The 19,790-nt window shown below is 38.5% G+C and overlaps 1 protein-coding gene across 1 annotated transcript in view; it reads right to left on the reverse strand.

The window, feature by feature from the left end:
* The window catches only part of LOC103148279 (ephrin type-B receptor 1-like), a gene marked incomplete at its 3' end in the record, with an annotated part of 80,776 nt that overhangs the window by 16,199 nt on the left and 44,787 nt on the right, over positions 1-19,790 (reverse strand). Inside the window, exon 2 of the mRNA XM_007566967.2 lies at positions 3,171-3,235. Within this exon, the coding sequence (XP_007567029.2) occupies positions 3,171-3,235 (65 nt within the window). The remainder of the gene's footprint in view (positions 1-3,170; positions 3,236-19,790) is intronic.

A 19,790-nucleotide genomic window follows, 5' to 3' on the forward strand; every position in this document is an offset into this window, starting at 1 on the left:
TTGTAATAGCACCATAAAAACAGGTTTTTGATCTGAATCCACTAAGCTTGACGTGTTTCTTTTATACAATTAACCTTGTAAAGATAATAAGATTTATAATTCCAATTAAATTAAACACAAACAAGACTGAAAACCTCAGAGAAGTCTCATTTAGTGTCAGGAAAGGCACTCTTAGGAAGCTACTGTGCGTGCAAGCCATTTATGTCTCCTTTGTCATGAGGCTGCACAACAAGGTCAGAGGACATTTTCCATTCTGAGACTCCATATTTTATTAATCATACAGCTAAGCGAATGGCAGAGGGTGAGAAGCAGCGTGACAGAAAAGCAAGAAAGGGCGGACATTTTACTATAAAGGTGAGACGGAAAGAAAAGTAAAGGACAAGGGAGAGTGAAGCCCCCACAGAGCGGGAAATAGTTCATGCCATAGAAACAAAACAGCAGGGAAAAATGAAACAGAAATGCATATTATAAAGGCACATAATATTATTGTTGGTTGAGCACATGTGTTTCTGCCCCCGGAGCTATCTCCCTTTTCTGCAGATGCTAACTCATAAGTGTGCAATTGCATATTGCCAGCCCATTATACATTTGCACAGCTGACCCTGATGTCCTCATGTTTTCACCTCAGGAATTAATTACACCACATCTGTGGTCCTTCAAAACTACCTTCAGCTCTGCGCAGCAAAAATGGACTGACTAAAACACTTCCTACAAACTCTTACAAGGAAAACTTAAAGAATAAATTATAATAATAAACTGAGACATACAGAGACATGCATACGCAGCGACTGTGCATTTAGTTTGGTGTGTTATTTTGGGTAAATGTAAGAACTGTTCTGAGGTGAAGTTTAAGAAAATGGAGCCAGTTGTCCTTCTTCATTATCATATGCTCCATAAATGCTGGTGCAGTCAGGGTTACTCTTATGAACGATAGTCCTATCAGAATGCTCGAGACTCGGTGTAGTGTTCTTATGTCTGGGAGACTCACTGTAGCCAAAAACTCAACTATGAAATGTTTGACCTGAAGGCAAATGGCCTGAGCATGTGGCCATCTGTGAGCTTTGTTAAATTTTGGACCATGGGCCCAATTTGTGGTTTTACACAATCTCAGTCCATGGTGATATAAAACTGAGATTTATATATAGATTTTGATGCAGGTGTTGCAGTAGCTTCGAGTTCATTGCAGATTTATACTAGCATTGAAAAAAAAAACAGACAATTTTTCTAGGCTTTGCTTCTGCAGAAGGAGGGGAACCTTGGCTATTGGAGAGATGATCTTTCTTTTTCTGTGCAAAGAATCAATTAGGATCTTAAACTGAAAGTTAATAGTCTCATCAAGTCAACAAACATCCTATATTTTTTGGCACTGCTCATGAAATATTTTGGTCAAAGTTACATATTTAAGGGTCTACATGTATTTTTCATCTATTCTGGATACTTGAAAACAGATTTAATTAGTTCATCAAAAACTCCAAATTAACACAAATTCCATGCTCGTAATGACTGTCAGTGCACTTACAAGTGCAACTGTATCTTTGAGCTAAACAACCCAAGTATCTTGTGCATGCAGTATTTCACAAACGTACACTAAGCTGCACAGAAAGGTACTGTGCTATTCTCAGACTGTTCTGCTTTTGAAGCGGCACAAGTGTATTCTCCCTACAGCAGGTCCTAACCTTTGCAACAGCTTAAAAAATACTGTGCTCAAAAAAAAGACAAAAGGCTCGGTGTGCCTGGAAGCCTGGTGAACTGAACAGACTTCAGTGGAAAAGGCCTCTGCTCAGTAGGTGTCAGTAAAGACTCATCTGGATATAAGGTATTTAACCATGGCAGTACTGCAAAAATCAATGGCAAAAATTGTGCTCTTTCATTACATGTGAGGTGAAAGTGATGAGGCCTTTGTCACTGGACCCAACAAAAGGATTAATAATAAATAATAATAATAATAAAAACATTTTCAAAAGCTAAACACACAGTCACAATTACAATATCTCTCTTAATTGTGACTAATAATATGCAGCAGCATGTAATAGTTCAATAATGCATACAAGTGCTTCACATAGTAAAGACACTAAATTACAAAGTTAAGTTATCTTCCATAAAAAAAAGAGTGGCTCCTAATTAAATGCACAAAATTAATAAAAGAGTCAGGCTCAAGATCCCTTGAATAATAAAAATAAAAGCTGACACTCTGCATAATTATAGCTATGAGATGTGTCAGGGATCACTGCCCACACAAACGTACACATACGCACACATGCATTGTTATTTTATGAATCAAGTTGTCTTAGTACTCCTTGAGGACACAAACAATAATACTAAAAATCTGGGCAGCCACAGAAGTCAGCCTTTAAATGAAGTCAAAGCTGCGTTCATCTGGTTTAGCACCAATAAAGGGTCTCTTTACACGGATATAAAATGCTTCATAAAGACCCAAAGAACCAGAAAATGCAGGAAACAGTCATTGTCTATCCTGAATAGTTCCTGTAATTTAAACCAATGTTGGGCTATGGAGCTTTTCATTGGGGTTTTGAATTACATTCGTGAAAACTGGGTCTTAAAAGTCTGCGAGGCTCCATTAGTGTAATAGGACAGCAATCTGTTTAACTGTAGACTAATAAAAAAAATAAATTAATTTAAAAAAAGAATACTGTTTGCATTCTGGGTACGTTTCCCTTCTTTAGTCATATTTTGTCCATTCACATCAACTAAAATACTTAAATTGTGAAAAAAAAGTTCAATTTAAGTCTTTAAACCCCAGAGCATATCCATCGTCAAAGCTCCTCCTCCCCAGTTTCACTCTAATACCTCCACTCCACTGCATAAATGTATCATTACAGTATCATTATGGCAACAGTATCCCCCAGCTTCCATTAACAGGGACTTAGGTACTGTGTGCTGTGGCTTACATAGACCCATTATATTATTAAGTCATTATAAACCAGGACACAGAGAAAATTATGCCTTTAATGGGAGCTACATTGGGAACTACTTAAGTTTATGCCCCCAACCCACCTACTTTTCTGCCTATTTTCCTGTGCCCGTGGATCTGAGCGCCCACGGTGTTAAGTTACGTATCGGACTATCAAGTTACTTCACCCTGAACAAGAGGTAGTTCAATATCAAACCTTTATTCCAAATAGGCTAAGTGTTGGCAGCTGCCTACTTACCCCGGAGTTAGGATACGCCGTCCAGCCCAGCTCTGCTGTGGCCACCCGAGTGTCCATCAAAGTTTCTGCAGCAAAGACAGAAAAAAATAGAGAGAAAAACAGTAGTTAGCCTCCAAAACCTATTTTTAGCACCCCTCAACGGAGATGACTTGAATTCAAGGCCCAGTGATCACTTGACACTATCATCTATGAACAGAGCAGAGACGAAACCCCACAGTGATTCATCCATCTCTGCCTCACTTCTGTTAAGACAAGAAACATGGAAACAAATCCTTGGCACTTTGCTGGGAGGGATGCCTGAGAGCTTCTGTCATGCTGTTAAATGCTCAGCTTTGTATTGTGTTCTCTCTGTGAGCACGACAACAATATGCATATCCCGCCTTTGTTTGCATGCGCATGCATGCATGTATTTGAATGATTTGCAGTCACTTCTGGTGAAGTGGGTGGATTTTATTTGGACTTTTGGGTGGGAAAAGGCTGTATGGCTTTGCACGCCATTAATCGAGGGAAAAAAATCACTTCAAAAATGCGGACAGAGTATTACATCCCTGTTCTGGAAAATTCTCACAAATTCAATAGGTCAGAGGTTCACAACGCTTTCAACTGAGTGAGATGAAAGCATATCAATTTCCTAGCTCTTTGGTGAAACTTAAGCAGACATTTCACTGTAATTGATTCAACATTTGAAAAAAATAAAAAGATCTGATACAAAAATTAAGAAAAAAAAAAGGTTTTTAAGAGTTTACATCTCTTGTGTAAAAGCAATGCTCTCTATGACATATATATATATATATATATATATATATATATATATATATATATATATAAAATAAAAAAAAATAAAAAGAAAAACTAAGACTGCCAGCTGGCCCAAAGAAACCAATCTTACCAGTTTTTCTCAGTCTGATTTCCCGACAAGAGACTAAAAGATGTGTGGGCATTTTAATGGAAGACTTCCCCTGTAAAAGACTGTTTATTCCATGCTCTAAATGATTCACCTCATAAACTGAGAGAACAGTTCACATTTTAAATGCTTCATGCCAGAACATGCCCTTGATTGTGTTTGTGTTTCCCAAACAGATAAAACTCATTTGGTGAAGGAGGAATGGTATGTCTGGGTGATGGTCTGTAGCAGATAAGAAAGGTGCTTCGGGAATTTTCAGAGGAATTGTTTTTGCCTTGGACACCTTCCACTGCCTCAGCAATGGTTATCCAATCCAAACAAGTGTTGTTGACAGGAACGGGATCGCAGTCTGATGAAATCCTCCCTCTTAAATTTTAAATAAGACAACTTTCTTTGTTTTACACACAGCCATTTGACTTGTTTTGGATTTTACTGATTGTGCATTTACTTTTGCCTCAAACCAAATTGCATAAGGGGGACATTAGGGAGGTCTCGATCTGATCACGTGATCGGAAATTGGGAATCTGGCATCACGTCCCGACCAGGGATCGGATATATGTGCATATTTGATTATTTTAAACCCAATAGGAATAATAACAGTATATACCGTTACGTAGTGGACTGTCTACAGTTTTATGCCCAGCACATTGCATAAAACTGAGCAGAATATGGCATCAGCTTCAAGTTGGAGCACAGGTGCCATTTTTACAGTTTTTTTTTTTTTTTTTTTTTTTTTTTTTTTTTAAAAATCAAGTGACAAAACATAAACTCTGGTTTATTAGAGACTTTGACGTAAAATGGGCAAGCACCGACTGCAGTTGCAGCAGGCAAGTGAGAGTCGCCGTGATCCCCTCCCATATCAGAAACAGTTTGCAGGCGCGTCATGCAGCAGCCTGCAGTAGAGCACAGAGAATACCCAGTGCATCCCGTTTCCACATTGCACTGGAATCACGCATGCACAAAGCTGCCGCTGAGTCCACTCTGGATTAAATACAATGTAAATATAGTTTGTCATGTTGCCCAACGTTTTATATTTTTATTCTTTTATCCAAACTGCCGCACCAAGAGATACCCAGAACTTGATTAGCACAGTCTCAGTGTTCTATTAAATGATAAATAAGATGGATGACATAAAAAAAAAAGAACATACTAGATGTGTGTCTTTGCTATTCATTTTTTAAATGTATTTTTGAAGTATTGGTTAGGGACTCAGTATCATCTGATAATCAAACTCTAATCTCACACTCTGACTCCGGGTGGGGGGGATGCCATACGTGGGAAACTAATGTTTTAGTTTTTATTTCTAGCAGATAAATAAATGTATTTAATTCAAGATATACACATTTGTGAGATTGTAGGGAAATGTGTGGGTGTCCTAACCCCTTACCAGAAATTGCATTATTATTTTAATTTTATTCATTAAAGACCTTTACAAATCTCTTCTTAAGTATTAGCTTTTTAATAGGACTGCTTCAGAACTGGTATTGCTTAAAGAAATATCAACCTATCCATCGCTCTTCCATGCTGTGGCATGCTTTCAGACTGTGGGAGGAAGCCGAAGCAGCTGGAGAGAGCCCACGCATGCATAGGGAGAGCATTCAAGCAACATGCAGAAAGACCCCAGGCTGGGATTTGAACCTGGAACCGTCTTTCTGTAAGACAATAATGCTGCCAACATACACGCAGTGACTATCAAAAGGTATCTTAAATTGTTCACATGACTTTTTAGAATAACGGGAAGTGAGACTGGCAATAAAACACTTTTAACACTGTTTAATTTTAGTTTCTAAAAGAAAAATCCTCATGGTCAGGTCAGCGCATCATAAAAATTTGGGATTTGAAATCCATCACTGATATTGCTAATAAAATCTAGATCAAAAGGCACTGTTAAAGAAAAGAAAAAATCATGTTAATGTGAATGTTAGGAAATGCTTTGATTCAGCTTCCTCCACTTCCCCAGACATTAACCAGACAGATAAGATATATCAGATACACATTCAAATACTAATGTGTGCAAGAATAGAACGCGGACTAATTCATACGTAGACTTTACCTGCATCAGTCAAGACTGTGAGGGATTTTCTGTGTACACCTACCGGGACAGTCTTGTTCACACTAGGCTTTTCGTCTGAGTGTTTCAATTTCCTTAAAATCAGCCTTTCTCTGTCTAGTTTCCACAGTCAGCCAGCTCCAGCCTGCCTGTTTTTAAGACTTGTTGTCAGCTGGGGAGATAGGACCATGAAACAGCTCCCTGTGCCAGAGAGCATTGTGGGGACTGCCAGCCCTTTCTCAGGGGAAATCACAGAAGCTTTAGTCTAATCACACGGACACTTGGTAGGCCATTTTCCATTTCTTTTAAAACACAGAGGAGAGGGGGGACGAAGTAAAAGACATTGTGGGTAGGGGACAAAAAAGGTCAGAGGCCTCATGGGAAGGCAGGATGAGCACTGTCACCTGATCTAATGTCCACCATTAGCAGAATATCAAAGTAGCACATGAGTAAATGGAGTGTACTAAGTGGTGATTAGCAACAAGGTGGGGCTCAAGCAGCAGTCGTGCCACATCTCTAACACCTGTCCACAGGCATAGAGGATTTGAGAAATGTCCAATGTTTCTGTGTGCAAGTTTTAAATCATCTGTCTTGTTCAACATTTTTTTTTATGTCAAGTGAATGCGAATAGTAAAAAAATCAATGTGATTTAAAAGTGCATCCATGTTATAAATAGTTACTGTTTTAAATAGAGTAACATTTACTATTTTAGTTTTTATTTTCAACCTTATTTTTTTTTTTGGAATTATTTTTCTTTGTTGTATTCTTCTTCACCTTTTATGCAATCTAGATACCGCATGTTTTTGAATAACTATTTTGAAAAGCAAGACATGCAGCTCTAAGAAATACAAAGACAACAATTTTGTGCTTGATGTACGTGATGTGTATAATGTAATGTGTCCTTTGTTATTATTTATATATATATATTAGGAGCAGCGATGACATCACACCACTAGCGTTACAGCCTTCATTAACTTCGTTACTTCGAGCATGTAGCTTTCCAGGAAGCTATCAGCATTTCTGAATACAAATGTTTCATGGGAGGAAGAGGTTGAACATTCAACAGGTTGAACAGAGCAATACTGCTGTTCTTCACTTATCTGCTGAAGGTCTCACTCTTTAGCCTGAATGATGCCAAAGTATGCATGTATTGATTTTTTATTATTTTTTTAATTATGTTTTTCTTTGAAAAGGTATTTTCCTTTTGAACTGGTACTGAGTTTCCAACCAGACAAATCTCGATCTGAGTCAATATAACTGATAATCATTCAGTTTTGGTCATCAGATTTCTCAGTGTATCTCAAACAGGTAAACAAGAACATCCTGGGTTTGAATCCGGGCCTTAGGTCCTTCTGCATGGAGTTTGAATGTTCTCCCTCTGCATGCGTGGGTTCTCACAGCTTCCTTACACAGTCCAAAAACATGACTGTCAGGTTACTTGGTCTCTCTAAATTGTCCTCTCTAAACATGAATGTTTGTCCTGTGTGTCTCTGTGTTGCCCTACAAGGGACAGGCAATCCAGTGAGTACCCCGCCTCTCGCCTGATGGAGACAAGCAACAGCCCCCGCAACCCTGCAAGAATAAAAGGAGAATCGACAATAGATGGATGGATAAATGTAACTAAAACAAGGAATGTTTATTATGTCTCCTCATCAATATGCTGCGGTAATAAAAAATCAAGGAAGAGTGTGAATCAGAAATCATAGGCAGTCTATGACTCAGCGATAATTAGGAATAGGAAAGTTTTGGTTTTAAAATTTGTCTACATACGTCAGCATTAGGATCCTAGAATTATTTTTCTTTTTCTGGTTGCTCGGCAACAAAATATGTAGTTCCTAAAAGTTGTGATTTCCACGTGCTTTCGGCAGTGGGTTTAAAGATTACAATAACACAACGTAGGCCAGTAATTCTAACTGAGTGAGACTTCTAAATAGTATCTCTTTAAGCATAAGAAAGCAGATGTAAAACAGACAAAATATAACTCCATTTCTAAGAACAAATCCGTTTTTAGGTATTAAACAATTAGCAACAATTTGCAGTTTAAACTAAGTAATTTTTTCATATTGTCAATTTAAAAGTAATTTGGCGGTAAAGGTGAAACAAAACTTTTGCAGTCCCGAGTGTTTCGGGGCCTTTTTCTCTTTTGTTTATACACTGCTGTGTCAGCTCTATCTGCAAGCAGGGTGGCCAAGTCCAGTCCTCGAGAGCCACCATCCTGCAAGTTTCAGATGCATCCCTGCTTCAACACACCTGAATCAAATGAATGGCTCGTTATCAGGCCTCTGTAGAGCTGATCCCGGTCTGTTGGAGTAAGGATACTTCTAAAACTTGCAGGATGGTGGCTCTCGAGGACTGGACTTGGCCACCCCTGCTCTAGTATATTAAACACAGCCAAGTTCACCAGCAGTTCAGACTGTGGGAAAACTACCCACTTTAAAAGCCTAATGTTGACTATGTAAATACTGCTCATAAATTCAGAGGAAAGCAACAGCTCGTTGGTGTCGGTGTAAAAGATGTATTATAGCGACTTCATAGGCATATTGTTTACTCAACGGATGTTAGGGATTCTTTAGCAAAAGGGCGTCTTCAAAATAATACACCAAATTATTTTACTCAAAACTCAGAAGTCACAATCAGAGAGTGAAGCCAGGGCCTGTAACCCCAGAGAGCGCTGCTCCTTCTTATTAGAAGCAAGTGATAGATCAATACCAAATGGTGGGCTGTTTCCACAGATAGACAGAGAGAGAAAGAGAGAGAGAGAGAGAGAGAGAGAGAGAGGGGGCATATAGAGAACGAGGAAGAGAAATGAAAGTAAGGGAGAGACTGCATTAAACATTGATGGGGGCCCTGTGTTACAGATCGATAAGGGAACAGCTTTCTTCACGCAATTACACGTCAGCAAGCAGTCGCGTGATACATCACAGGAACTTCCATTATTACATATTACAAGCACTAGCCCAAAGAATATTTCTATAGATGAAAAACAACAGATGTTATGGATCTTATTAAGCTACTACGTGTAAGCCTAATAATTAGGAAAAAGTCAAAATAGCTGCATGTCTGTTTAAATCCCTCCTTTGTGACCATGTCTGTATGATTGCATGGTTGCTGGTCGATAGAACATGTGCTGAAGCCCTTTTCGAAGCCATCCTTGCTCCTTAATCAATACGCCAGAGTAATCTCTAAGGATTTCCATTCCCTTTCCATCTTTTCCATTCATCCATCCTTTAACCGCCCTCCTCTACGTCGCCCTGCCCAAGGTTCCTGGTATATTTTGTAATTCAATGAGACAATCGTGTCCAGATGCTGGAGGGTGAATGAGCAGTAAAAGGCCTTCTCTTTGTTATTGTAGCAAGAAAATGAAAGATCTCAGGCCCAAAGACAACTTTATTTAGGTAGGGTTTATCTCTTGATGTGAATGGGAACAGGATGGTAGGACAAAGAAAAAAAAGAAAGACAGAACCCCCAAAAATGATGACAGACAGAAAGAAAGGAAGACGAAGATGAAATACCACAGGAGAAATCAGCAGGACTGAAATGAGCACTTAACAATGATGAAACCCCAGGGTAGCCTGCTGAGCATGGAATCTTAATATGGGGCGGCTGACAAACAAACAAGAGAGAAGTGCTGCATCTTCCAAACTAATCAGCCGTCCACTCAGGGGATTTATGAATATGAAAACATTTTTTTTTTTCTTTGACGTACTGGAGTATTTTTGGAATAAAGCATGGAAATGTTTTGAGCACAGCAAGACTACCTGTTCAACCAGCCAGACCTATATGTTAAGGAGTGCATTTCAAAACTTCACAACCTATTTTCTCTATGTACAAGACTCTTCTTTTGATGTAAGAAACGAAGCAAGTATTGAGTTGCCCTGTTGTGTTCCGAGGGACCGCTGATAAAGACTTGTGGTGAGGCTAGCCAATGACAATCTTCCATCCTAATCAATCGGCCTCTCTGAGAATTGAGGAATATAAAAGTAAAAGTCCGTGACAGACTGAGGCAGTATCTCCACACACCGCTCTAAAAATGGTTTGATTGGAAAACAGAATGTGACAATTTGCTCCATGTGTAAGACCGTTTGAGCGTCTTTGAAAACTCATGGTCATAAAGCACTGGACTGTTATTTGTCAAGTGAAGCCTGTCATGCTATCCAGGATTGGACTTGTGAAGTAAGGCTATGTTAGCCCTGCATATAAAGTTGAGTGCTTTAAACTCGAGGACAAGGATCCAACATATGACCTACCTATAAAACTTTTTTTGTGAAGTATGAAAGAAATAGCTCTTGGTTTTTAGCTGTTGTGTTGATAGAGGTGACTTTAGTTTGGCTATCCAATAAAAGTGGGTAAAAGAAAAGTGCGAAAGTGAACCGAATATCATGTAAGGTCCGTGAGCTGGACGTAGTTCAGTTTAGGTTTGAAAACTATAAACATTTTCATTGCTTAAAACTCCTTAGTGGTAACGTGAATAGAGACACTATCTTATTCAATAAAGAAGAAAGTCCTCAAACATGGACGTGAGACTTTTGTTGCTTTATCCGTCTTACTGAAGGGCTTTCTTTTTGCTTTAAATAGAAAAAAGCAGAACATTCAACAGGAATATGTCAAAAGAGATGCGTTATTTCAATGTCTCCCCGAAGACACACATGACAATGTGTCTGATTTGAAAATTGGACAGAAAATAATCTGCCATCCCCTGAGACATTAGCTCAAAGTGATGACACACAAGTCCTGCTTTGCCGAGACACAGACAGGATTTAAATGAGCTGGCTTGCAAATTACAGATCGCACAAACAGATGTATTAATGGAGTTCGGGGCTTGCAGTTGCTGAGTGAAAATAACATTTCCAGCATGAAAGTGGATGTGGTCAGTGTGAGTCATAAAAGGAAAACATGAGATAAGAGAGCATACAGACAAGTAAAGCCAGACAGGGGGAAAGTGAAATCACAGGCAGATGTTAGAGAGATTGCGGTGTAAGGACAATTAATATACATACGCTATCAGCAGAATCTGATGAAATTATCCTATAATCACAGCAAGGTGACATTATCTAGGCCTCACACATCTGGGCTACCATGTCGCATAAAATGTAGGCATCAACCTTGCAGCCAGAAGCTATTTTCCATGATTAGCAGTTTGTAATTGAGTTGTTGTAAAATGGAAGGAGAAAGTTCAAGAGTGACTGCCAATAAATGCAACAAAAAAAAAGAAAAATGCATACATATAATGTTAGTGGTCATTCAGTCTTCCAAGTATTGGCAACTTGCAGAGACAGCACTTTTGTACTCTAACTTTACGACTTCATATACAGCCCTCTATCTTTCACTATCTTTTCCTGGTGCTCCTGTTCCTTCGTTCGCTCCTCTTCCCATGCCTTGGTCAGAGGAGAGAGGTTAGGCACATCATTTGCATTCATTAACATTACATTAGCAGACAGAGTGATCTTTAGAAACCAGGCTGCAGGAGAGTGTCATCTTTAATTCATCATAACCCCACCGCCCACTCACCCGCTTTCTCTTTACCTTCTTTTTCTTCCTTCGTTCCCATCTATCCATCTCCCCTCTGCAGCACTCTTTTTTTTTCTCCCCCCTTATCCCAGGGCATCTCTTCTTGAGTCTTCATTTATCTTCTGCTTTATATTCATCATGGCTTTTGCCTTATCTTTTATGATTATTTTTTAGCTCTCTACTTAACGACAAGTGGTGGGTTTTTTTCCGGTTGACACCAATTCCCAGTTGTCTGAGGCCTGGTCTGCTGATTTTTTATTTTTATTTTTTCCCCATATAGACTAAAAACAAATGAGAAAAAAAATATGATTAACTCTTCTTTTATTAAAGCAACTGAAATATTTTCTCTATTTAGGTGTCAAAATACATATTTCTAGCTTTCATTCATCTGTTTTTTTGTGATGATATCTCTAGTCAAATGATAGCAAAAATCAATTTTAGATTAACTCATTAACCAATAAGTTGCATGCCTAGTAAGAACTACAATTACAATAAAGTACTACGAATGTAAAATTTCAACCTGTTATAGATATTTCCTTTCAACAAGTAAAGACTCCTGAACTACACTTGGGGATCTGCCTATAAAACTAAACCATTAAACTAAAATGTAACATTTTTAGTGATTTCTTCTACGGAACAACGGAGCAATATACGGAAGCACTGTTACTCTGAGCAGTGACTGACATAAATGGTACACAAAATTTACAAATTTATATATATAAAAAAAAACATCTAAGTGTGTATAAAGTACAGCTAATTAATCTGTTTTGAATGTCAAACTTTTTTTTTTCATTTAATGAGATATTAGAGAGACAAAGGTTAAAAAAGTGTTGATCTCTCTGTTTTCTAAATTTTGTAAAGCCAAAAACATTTCCATAAGTAAGCAGCGCTGTCCTCAAAGAACCAGACTCATTATGGCTGTTATTACCTGAGCCCGCCTGTCAGCTTTTAAGACACCTGGCAATTTGATGTTTTGAAACAAGGTAATTACAACCCTTATCAGGCTCCTCACTTCACAAAACAGGATTTGGAGTAAGACAGACTTGTCCTTGGCAGTTCACAGGCGGCTGAACAAGGTTCTGGCTGACCTAATCCTTCAAGCGCACTCACTCTTTGACATATATTGTATTTCCATCTTCTTCAGTTTCATAAGAATCAGAAACATTTTTGACTGAAAAAATGTGATCCAATAAATTCACCTATTTCAGAGAGGGCCACTTAATCGTTTGATAAATCTTTCTACATGTCTGAATGCGAACTGCTTGGATTTTACAGACAAGCATCTACCCCATTCAGATTGTTTTTAGCTTAGTTGAACAATATCACCTCACTCAGAAATATGCAGCTTTCACTAAAGCCTCATTTGGGCAATAATGAGTTAGTTTTAACACTGTTTTCACAGAAAAAGAAAAGTGAAAAGAGTGGAAAAATAACAACAGAGTGATTTCTTAAAAGAGTATCAATGAAGTGATTAAATCCTTGTATTCCCATCATGGGTGATTACAGATTATGAAATCTACATCACATAAGTATGCAATTATACATAGAATAGAAACACAATGAATAGGGTAAATGCAAGTAAAAGCACTTAAAGGTGCACAGCTTTGAGTTATGTATTTTAATAGCCTTAATAGTCACAAACAAGAGTTGTATCAGGTCACAATTTTTGTTTGTTACCCGACATCACAAACGAGAGTTGCTATAAATTGGAGTTATAGCATTTTGACAAAATCAGAAATGATTAAAGTTGATGTTTTAAATTGTCATGGTTGTTTCCTTTGGAATTAGTTAGTGTGGCTAGCATAAAGACATGAAAGCTGACTCCATCTGTTTTCCCCAAAGAATATAGGCTCTCATTTCAGAACGACTGTGAACATTTCCAAATCCAACATATTCTTTGACAGACAAGAGGTTAAATTAGAGCAACATGTCAGTACTGCATCGAGCCTCAGTGTTACCTGCTCAAAGTATCTCTTTCTCCATTTCTCACAGTGCATGTAAACTGCAGACATGTTTCAACATGTATTAGCAAAAAAATAAAAAAAAAATAAAAAACTTGTTTTTATAGCTTCATGCTCTGTGCTTTCACTGACTTCATTTTTAAACATTGTGCTGAAGATAGTAATCAGAGCATCTCTACTTAAAGTGCAGAAAAAAATATCTGAATATGCTCTCCTGGTTTGGAAAAAGAACAAAAAGAACTGATAATTTATCACCTAATTGCACTATAAACTATGTTAAAAAAAAGATAGTAAAATAATCATGTAATTTATCCTTTTCTTTGGGAAAATTTGTTTCACGCAAAACTTTAGTTCATTTGAAAAGTTATTTCTGACTGACTGTCATAATATCATGTCTGCCGCCTAAGCACTCATTGACTGGTCCATAAAGATTCTCACAATGGGACTATCAGACTGGCATTTAGCAATTAAAGCTACAGCTAATGGTTTACCCACAGACAGTAAATGCATAGTTGTTTCTGAAACAGACAGTGAAGTGCTGAGTTAGTAAAACTATATTAGTCAGCCTCGCACTGCTGTCCTTAAGACTAATTAAGAACGAGTAGTCATTGACAAGGTGCATATCCAAATGGCGTTAAAATAATTTAAATTCAGAAAATTCAGTCCACATAGCGATGTCTGTGAAGCTTACCCAGTTGCATTTTAGAGCAATAGAGTTAGAAGAAAAATTCAGAAGAGTCCGCCCTTTACTGTCATGCGGCTGAACCGAGATAACCATCGTGTAATATGCTGGTCCAATATGGAGGACAGACAGAAATTAAAAGATAAAGAAACGAGACAGAGGGTAGCAAGACACGCATGTGATAGAATGAGGGGAAGAAAGAGGCTGAGTGTAGTTAAAATAAAGATGGTGAATCAGATATAGAGACAGTCTTATGGGGAGTGCATCATGCAGCAGATTCCAGTGTTATCTTATCATAGTGGATCTAACCTAAGGGAAACAAATGGCTCACTTAATTTGTCAGAAAATCCACAGTTCTTCTCCTGGTACTTGCATTTAGAACAATCCTCTGTTATTTGGTGGTGATTGTAATATTAATTTTAGGTTAAATCCAATGCGGCACGGTGGAGTAGTTGTTCGCAGTGTTGCCTCACTGTAAGAAGTCACCTGAGTCTAAATCTCAGTCAGGACTTTTCAAAATAAAGTCTTAATTTTGTGAGTGTGTTGCTTGCTTCATCCCACTCTAAAACACATCCATGTTAGATATACGGTCCGCTCTAAACTGCTTTTAGCTGTGGCCATGCATGTGTGTCTCTGTCTTGGCCTGTGAATAATAGGCAACCTTTCCAAGGTGGATCCTCTTGCCCACTGGCCATAATAAATGGGCCCATTCATGACCTTGCATGGGGTAAGGAGTGAATAGAAAGAGCACAATTATCACATAAGGAAACTAACGGTTGGCAGAAAGTCATCCAAGCTCATCCTAGCGATCACGTGTGTTGTCAGGACAACCAAAACAGAACAGTTTGGCTTCTGTAAGCATCACTCCTACTGGTACCCTGTCCAAGTCTGACCTAAAACATCACATAGCATTTTATAAGAGAGAAAACTGACAACTCCACTGGCCTTGAACAGAAAATCCTAAAGTCTGCACTTTAATCCCCAAAAGAGTAGCTTAATTTTTTTTCCCTCTGTTTCTCAAAGTTTCTCGCCAAGAACAGGGCGATGTACAAGTAAAAAAACAAAATAATAATAACCAGGGCTGTATTCAAGGGAGAGAGGCAGAAACTGGATAGCTATATCCACGCTCATTAAATGGTGTTGTTAACCATGTTTGGATGCACCACAAAATTGACTTGTGCCTTCTGAATAATCCCCCCACTTTTGACATCAAGGAAAACAGAGAGTAGTGCAAAGTAAAGAGTTAGAGAGAGCTGGAACCTTGAGGCTTTATCAGAGTGCTTCCTCTCCATCTCATTTGTGACGGTAAAAGAACGACCTTCAGCCACCTTGAACCCATTGGAGCAGAATTTCAATAAAACTCAAATTATCACCCGGGCCCATGGGGCTTGGGTAAAGCACTGAGCCTGAATTGACTGCAGATATAAGACAATTTAACAGTCATATGGAGGTGTGAGTGACTCAATCACATGCCATACTTCTGTTTCTCCCCAAGAGGGTTATCTCAGCGGTAAGAGGCAGTTACTGTACCCTGTCGGGAGAGAATGCCACCGGGATGGATCGCTGATTGTTTTCCGACTGTGTGTGTGTGTGTGTGTGTGTGTTTTCCGGTGTGCAATTGGAAAAGTGTTATTCAATTTGGTAGTGTTCTCCCTGTGACTGACGCAGTGTAATCGATGCATTAGTTTGTTATTCCCAAGTTGTGTAGCCTCCTCAATAGGGAATGTAGTGGCTAAGTCGGTATGAATGAGAGAAGATGCATGGTGAGAACACACCATTTTAACAACAAGCGAGGTTCTCTTTGGGGATCTTGTTAGTGTATCTCTAACATATACAGACTTCCAAAATGAACACACACACACACACACACACACGCACACGCACACACACACACACACAGAGACATACGTGCTGTCCAAACAGTAAAGCCACAAGAAATGGTCACCGCAAACAAACTCCAGGTTGATACCACATCTCGCTCTTCCCTCTTTTCTTTGATATTTATATAGAGATAAAAACCAGTACCTTCACCAATGCCTCCAAGCAAACACAATGCTTTTCATTAAAAGTGATCTACTTTCTCGCCGCTTATGCTCACACGCCAGTGGAAGTCTATATATTTTGGGCGATGGGCTTTTGTTTTCCCTCCAGGGCATTGCTTGAGCCTGTCAGGGAATACGAGATGGAAAACAGTCCGGAGGCTAAAAGAGAAAAACTTTCAGCAGAGGATCTTAACCTTACAGGATGAGTCGAACAGAGTGCGATGATATTCTCTGAAAGGAGTCCGTAAAAATAGGAATGACGAGAAAGAGGGAGGAAGAGACAGGTACTTTTTGCTGTAGGGAGTACAAGTGGGAGACCTTTTAGGAAATCTCTCATCCCATAGTAGCAAACAGTAAATGCCCTCTTGTCACTTTCCTCTCCAGTTAAGGATGACTATGTAGTGAGAGTAAAATGAAGAAGAAAAAAAAAAGCTCCACAAGGCAGGTTTTTGTTTACGGATTTGTTTTCCTTCATCTGATGCTACCACTGCTCATGTTCGCCTCCAACAGCCTGTTGTTATAATGGATTGTTAATCGTAAAAGAGATAGCTTAAATAGAGGAAGTGATGTCATAGTGGGGCTCTACCATCTTAAAACAATTTAATTTGAATTAAAAAAAAAACCTCATGGGGTGGATGCCAGTACACCTTCATTAATCAACTATTTTTACAAGGGGTGTGATGGTTTACAAAAATTATGGTTTGGTATGTTTATGGATAAAATGATAGAAAATAGCCACTATGGAACTAAAATAATTCTTTTTTTTATTTTTATTTGATTGGTTGGTTGGTTGGATAGATAAAATAAGACTGTATTTGATCAGTACATGTATTTTCTGAAAAAATAAAACAAAACAGGGTTGTAGTTTAAAAACGCATTTACCTTTGCACCTCATGCATTACTGAGTTATTAAGAAAGAAACCAGTGCTTATCCACATGGGAGACTGAGGTAAATATATTTCCCAATAAAGATCTGTCCAAGATTAGTAGCATCAAGGGAAAGAAGATGTCAAAAGATTCCACTATTATTGTTATTTACAGCCTATAAACTTTTATCAGGATCTCATCCCAAAAATTCAGAACTAGCCCTTTAAGTCTTTCTTCTTCAAGTTAATCTATTGTAAAATGACTTTCAGAGCCACAACCCATAACTCAGCGAAACACTTGGCTCATCTGGAAGGGCAAATGTCATTTCCAACACACAAGATTCAGTCTGTTTTGCCACAGGGAGCCCGAGTGTTATTTTATGCATGTGTTGCGCACACACAAAAACTCGCAAAGGCTAAATCTGAACTCATATCATCTGGCATCCAGGATGCCTTGGTGCTTGAGCTTTGGCCCGCAACAGAGCTGAAATGTCACAGCTGTCCAGTTGCACAATTGGTGAACGCAAACATCAGCCAATGATGGCTTCTTGAGCTCCCGCTGTATCGTTACTCGCTGTCATCTTTTATCACAACATCCATTAACACCTCAAATATTTTTTCTTTTTTTTCCGTCTTAAATCCTGTCATTTTGGATCCCTTAAGCTGTCTGCTGATTGCTACTGTAATGGAGACATGAGAGGATCAAAGGCTGAGCCTCTTGATGCAGTAGGACAGCCTGTGGTTACGCTCTCAGTTGAAGCTCTTCCTTCCAGAAGAAAGAAAAGAGCTTCCAGGCAACTCTTTGCTCCACGTCGGCCAGATGAAGCTATTTGCAGTTACGGTGTGAGCTGTGCTCCAGGAGTCAAAGTGTGACGCTTGCTACAACAGTTGCAGCTTAAGGACCGAAGCACCTTGTTAAAATTGCAGTGCCAAGAAACCCATTTAAAAGCTGCTCTCTTTCTTTGCATGTACAAAGCAGTGGAAGAAAACACTTGCACAGTGGTCACTTTGCACATTCAGAAACAGTCTCACGTAAAAGTGCAAATGTAAATACAAAAGTGTTTCACACAGGGTGCACTGCTCCAATATCATTAATTATTTGCGCAGTTCTGTTTCACTGGGTTAGAAAGTGTGAAGTTGTGCAGTGGTGCTGTGAATTTTTGGCTGAAAGAAAGACAATTCTTTAAGGCTCACTTTGGTGGCAGAAGGCGTGAACTGGAATGATGTTTTCACAGTATTGAAACATATTCACGATATTATGGCACTTACACAATTAAAATAAAAAACATAACCTAACGTACTTCACAAATATTATTTTTCTCACTTCTGCCACAGGTATATAATATGTTGGCTTCTCTAGATATATTAATTTTATCTATTATTATTTTTTTATTTTATTACAATAACAAAATTAGGATGCACCCACTAAATTAAGTACTGGTTTTCAACTTCTTATTTCACACAGCATATTGTTATCCTGTTTATTTGTAATGAAGTGATTCTGAGCACTTTAGCTAAAACACAATGCCTGTATTTTAATGTAAAATATTGTTTAATTTATAGAGTAACAAGTTTACCAACTTGATATTAACTGGTTACTTATTCTCCACAGGAAACTCGTGTGCAGTCCGGTGCTCAACAGATTCTGCTTTCCAACTACGCTTTTAAAACATCGTTACCTTAAAAAGAGCAAGTAGCACTGTTCCTTTAGTTTCTACATTTGAGAGACAAAAGCTGAAGTTGTACTTTTTTAAGACTTTGTGGTGCTGGTGGCCATCATTCATTCGATGGTGGGAGGGACAGCGTTGCATTACAATGTGTTCTTTTGGCACTTAATATTTTTGGAGGTCCATGTTGGATATACACTGGGCCTTACAAGATTCCAACAAGGAAATTCAGAGGTCACTGATCAGTCACAAATGCACTAAACCATATCGCTGCCAAGCACATAAAAAAAAAACTAATAGTTGCAGGTATAAATTATTTATTAGCGGTTCTTATACACAAGGTCCTGTGGTATGTCTATTTGTGGACATATTTCTTCAAAGTTTGAACACAAAATGAAGGGGAATCCATTGATGGCACCTTATCGTAAAACTAGTCACCACAACAAACAGTAAATTTCACTGGTTTGACAACTTGCAACAAGAACCTACTCTCCCTAAGTGTGACCTCGTTTTCAGCTCCAAGCCCCAACACTGTGCTTCTTAAAGATGAAAAAAAAAAGCCTATTTATTGCAGCATTTTTTGCAGCATGTCATTAAAAGGTGTTAAATTGTAGGAACAGCATGGCGGAAAATCTTTGTGGTTTTAAAACCAGAACCGACCTTGATCTACCTTGATACCAGTAACTGGCCCATGCCTAGGTGATGATGGATACACTTTATGTTCCTGTGCTTCAATACATAAATAACCAACCAAATAAAACATATCCGACTGAGTCCATCTGTTCTTGGCAGATTCTGAGTTTATTATGCTAAAAGCCGAATGATATTGATCTAGAGAAGTAGAGGTGACTGTTGCTCTTCCAGTCACCACTATAGGTGCCTAACATTGAATTTGAAAAATATAAACGGATATAAAAAAAAGTCACAAATATTTGGTAGC

The sequence above is a fragment of the Poecilia formosa genome, unplaced genomic scaffold (assembly GCF_000485575.1).
Source record: "Poecilia formosa unplaced genomic scaffold, Poecilia_formosa-5.1.2 Scaffold202, whole genome shotgun sequence".
In the NCBI taxonomy this organism is placed as follows: domain Eukaryota; kingdom Metazoa; phylum Chordata; class Actinopteri; order Cyprinodontiformes; family Poeciliidae; genus Poecilia; species Poecilia formosa.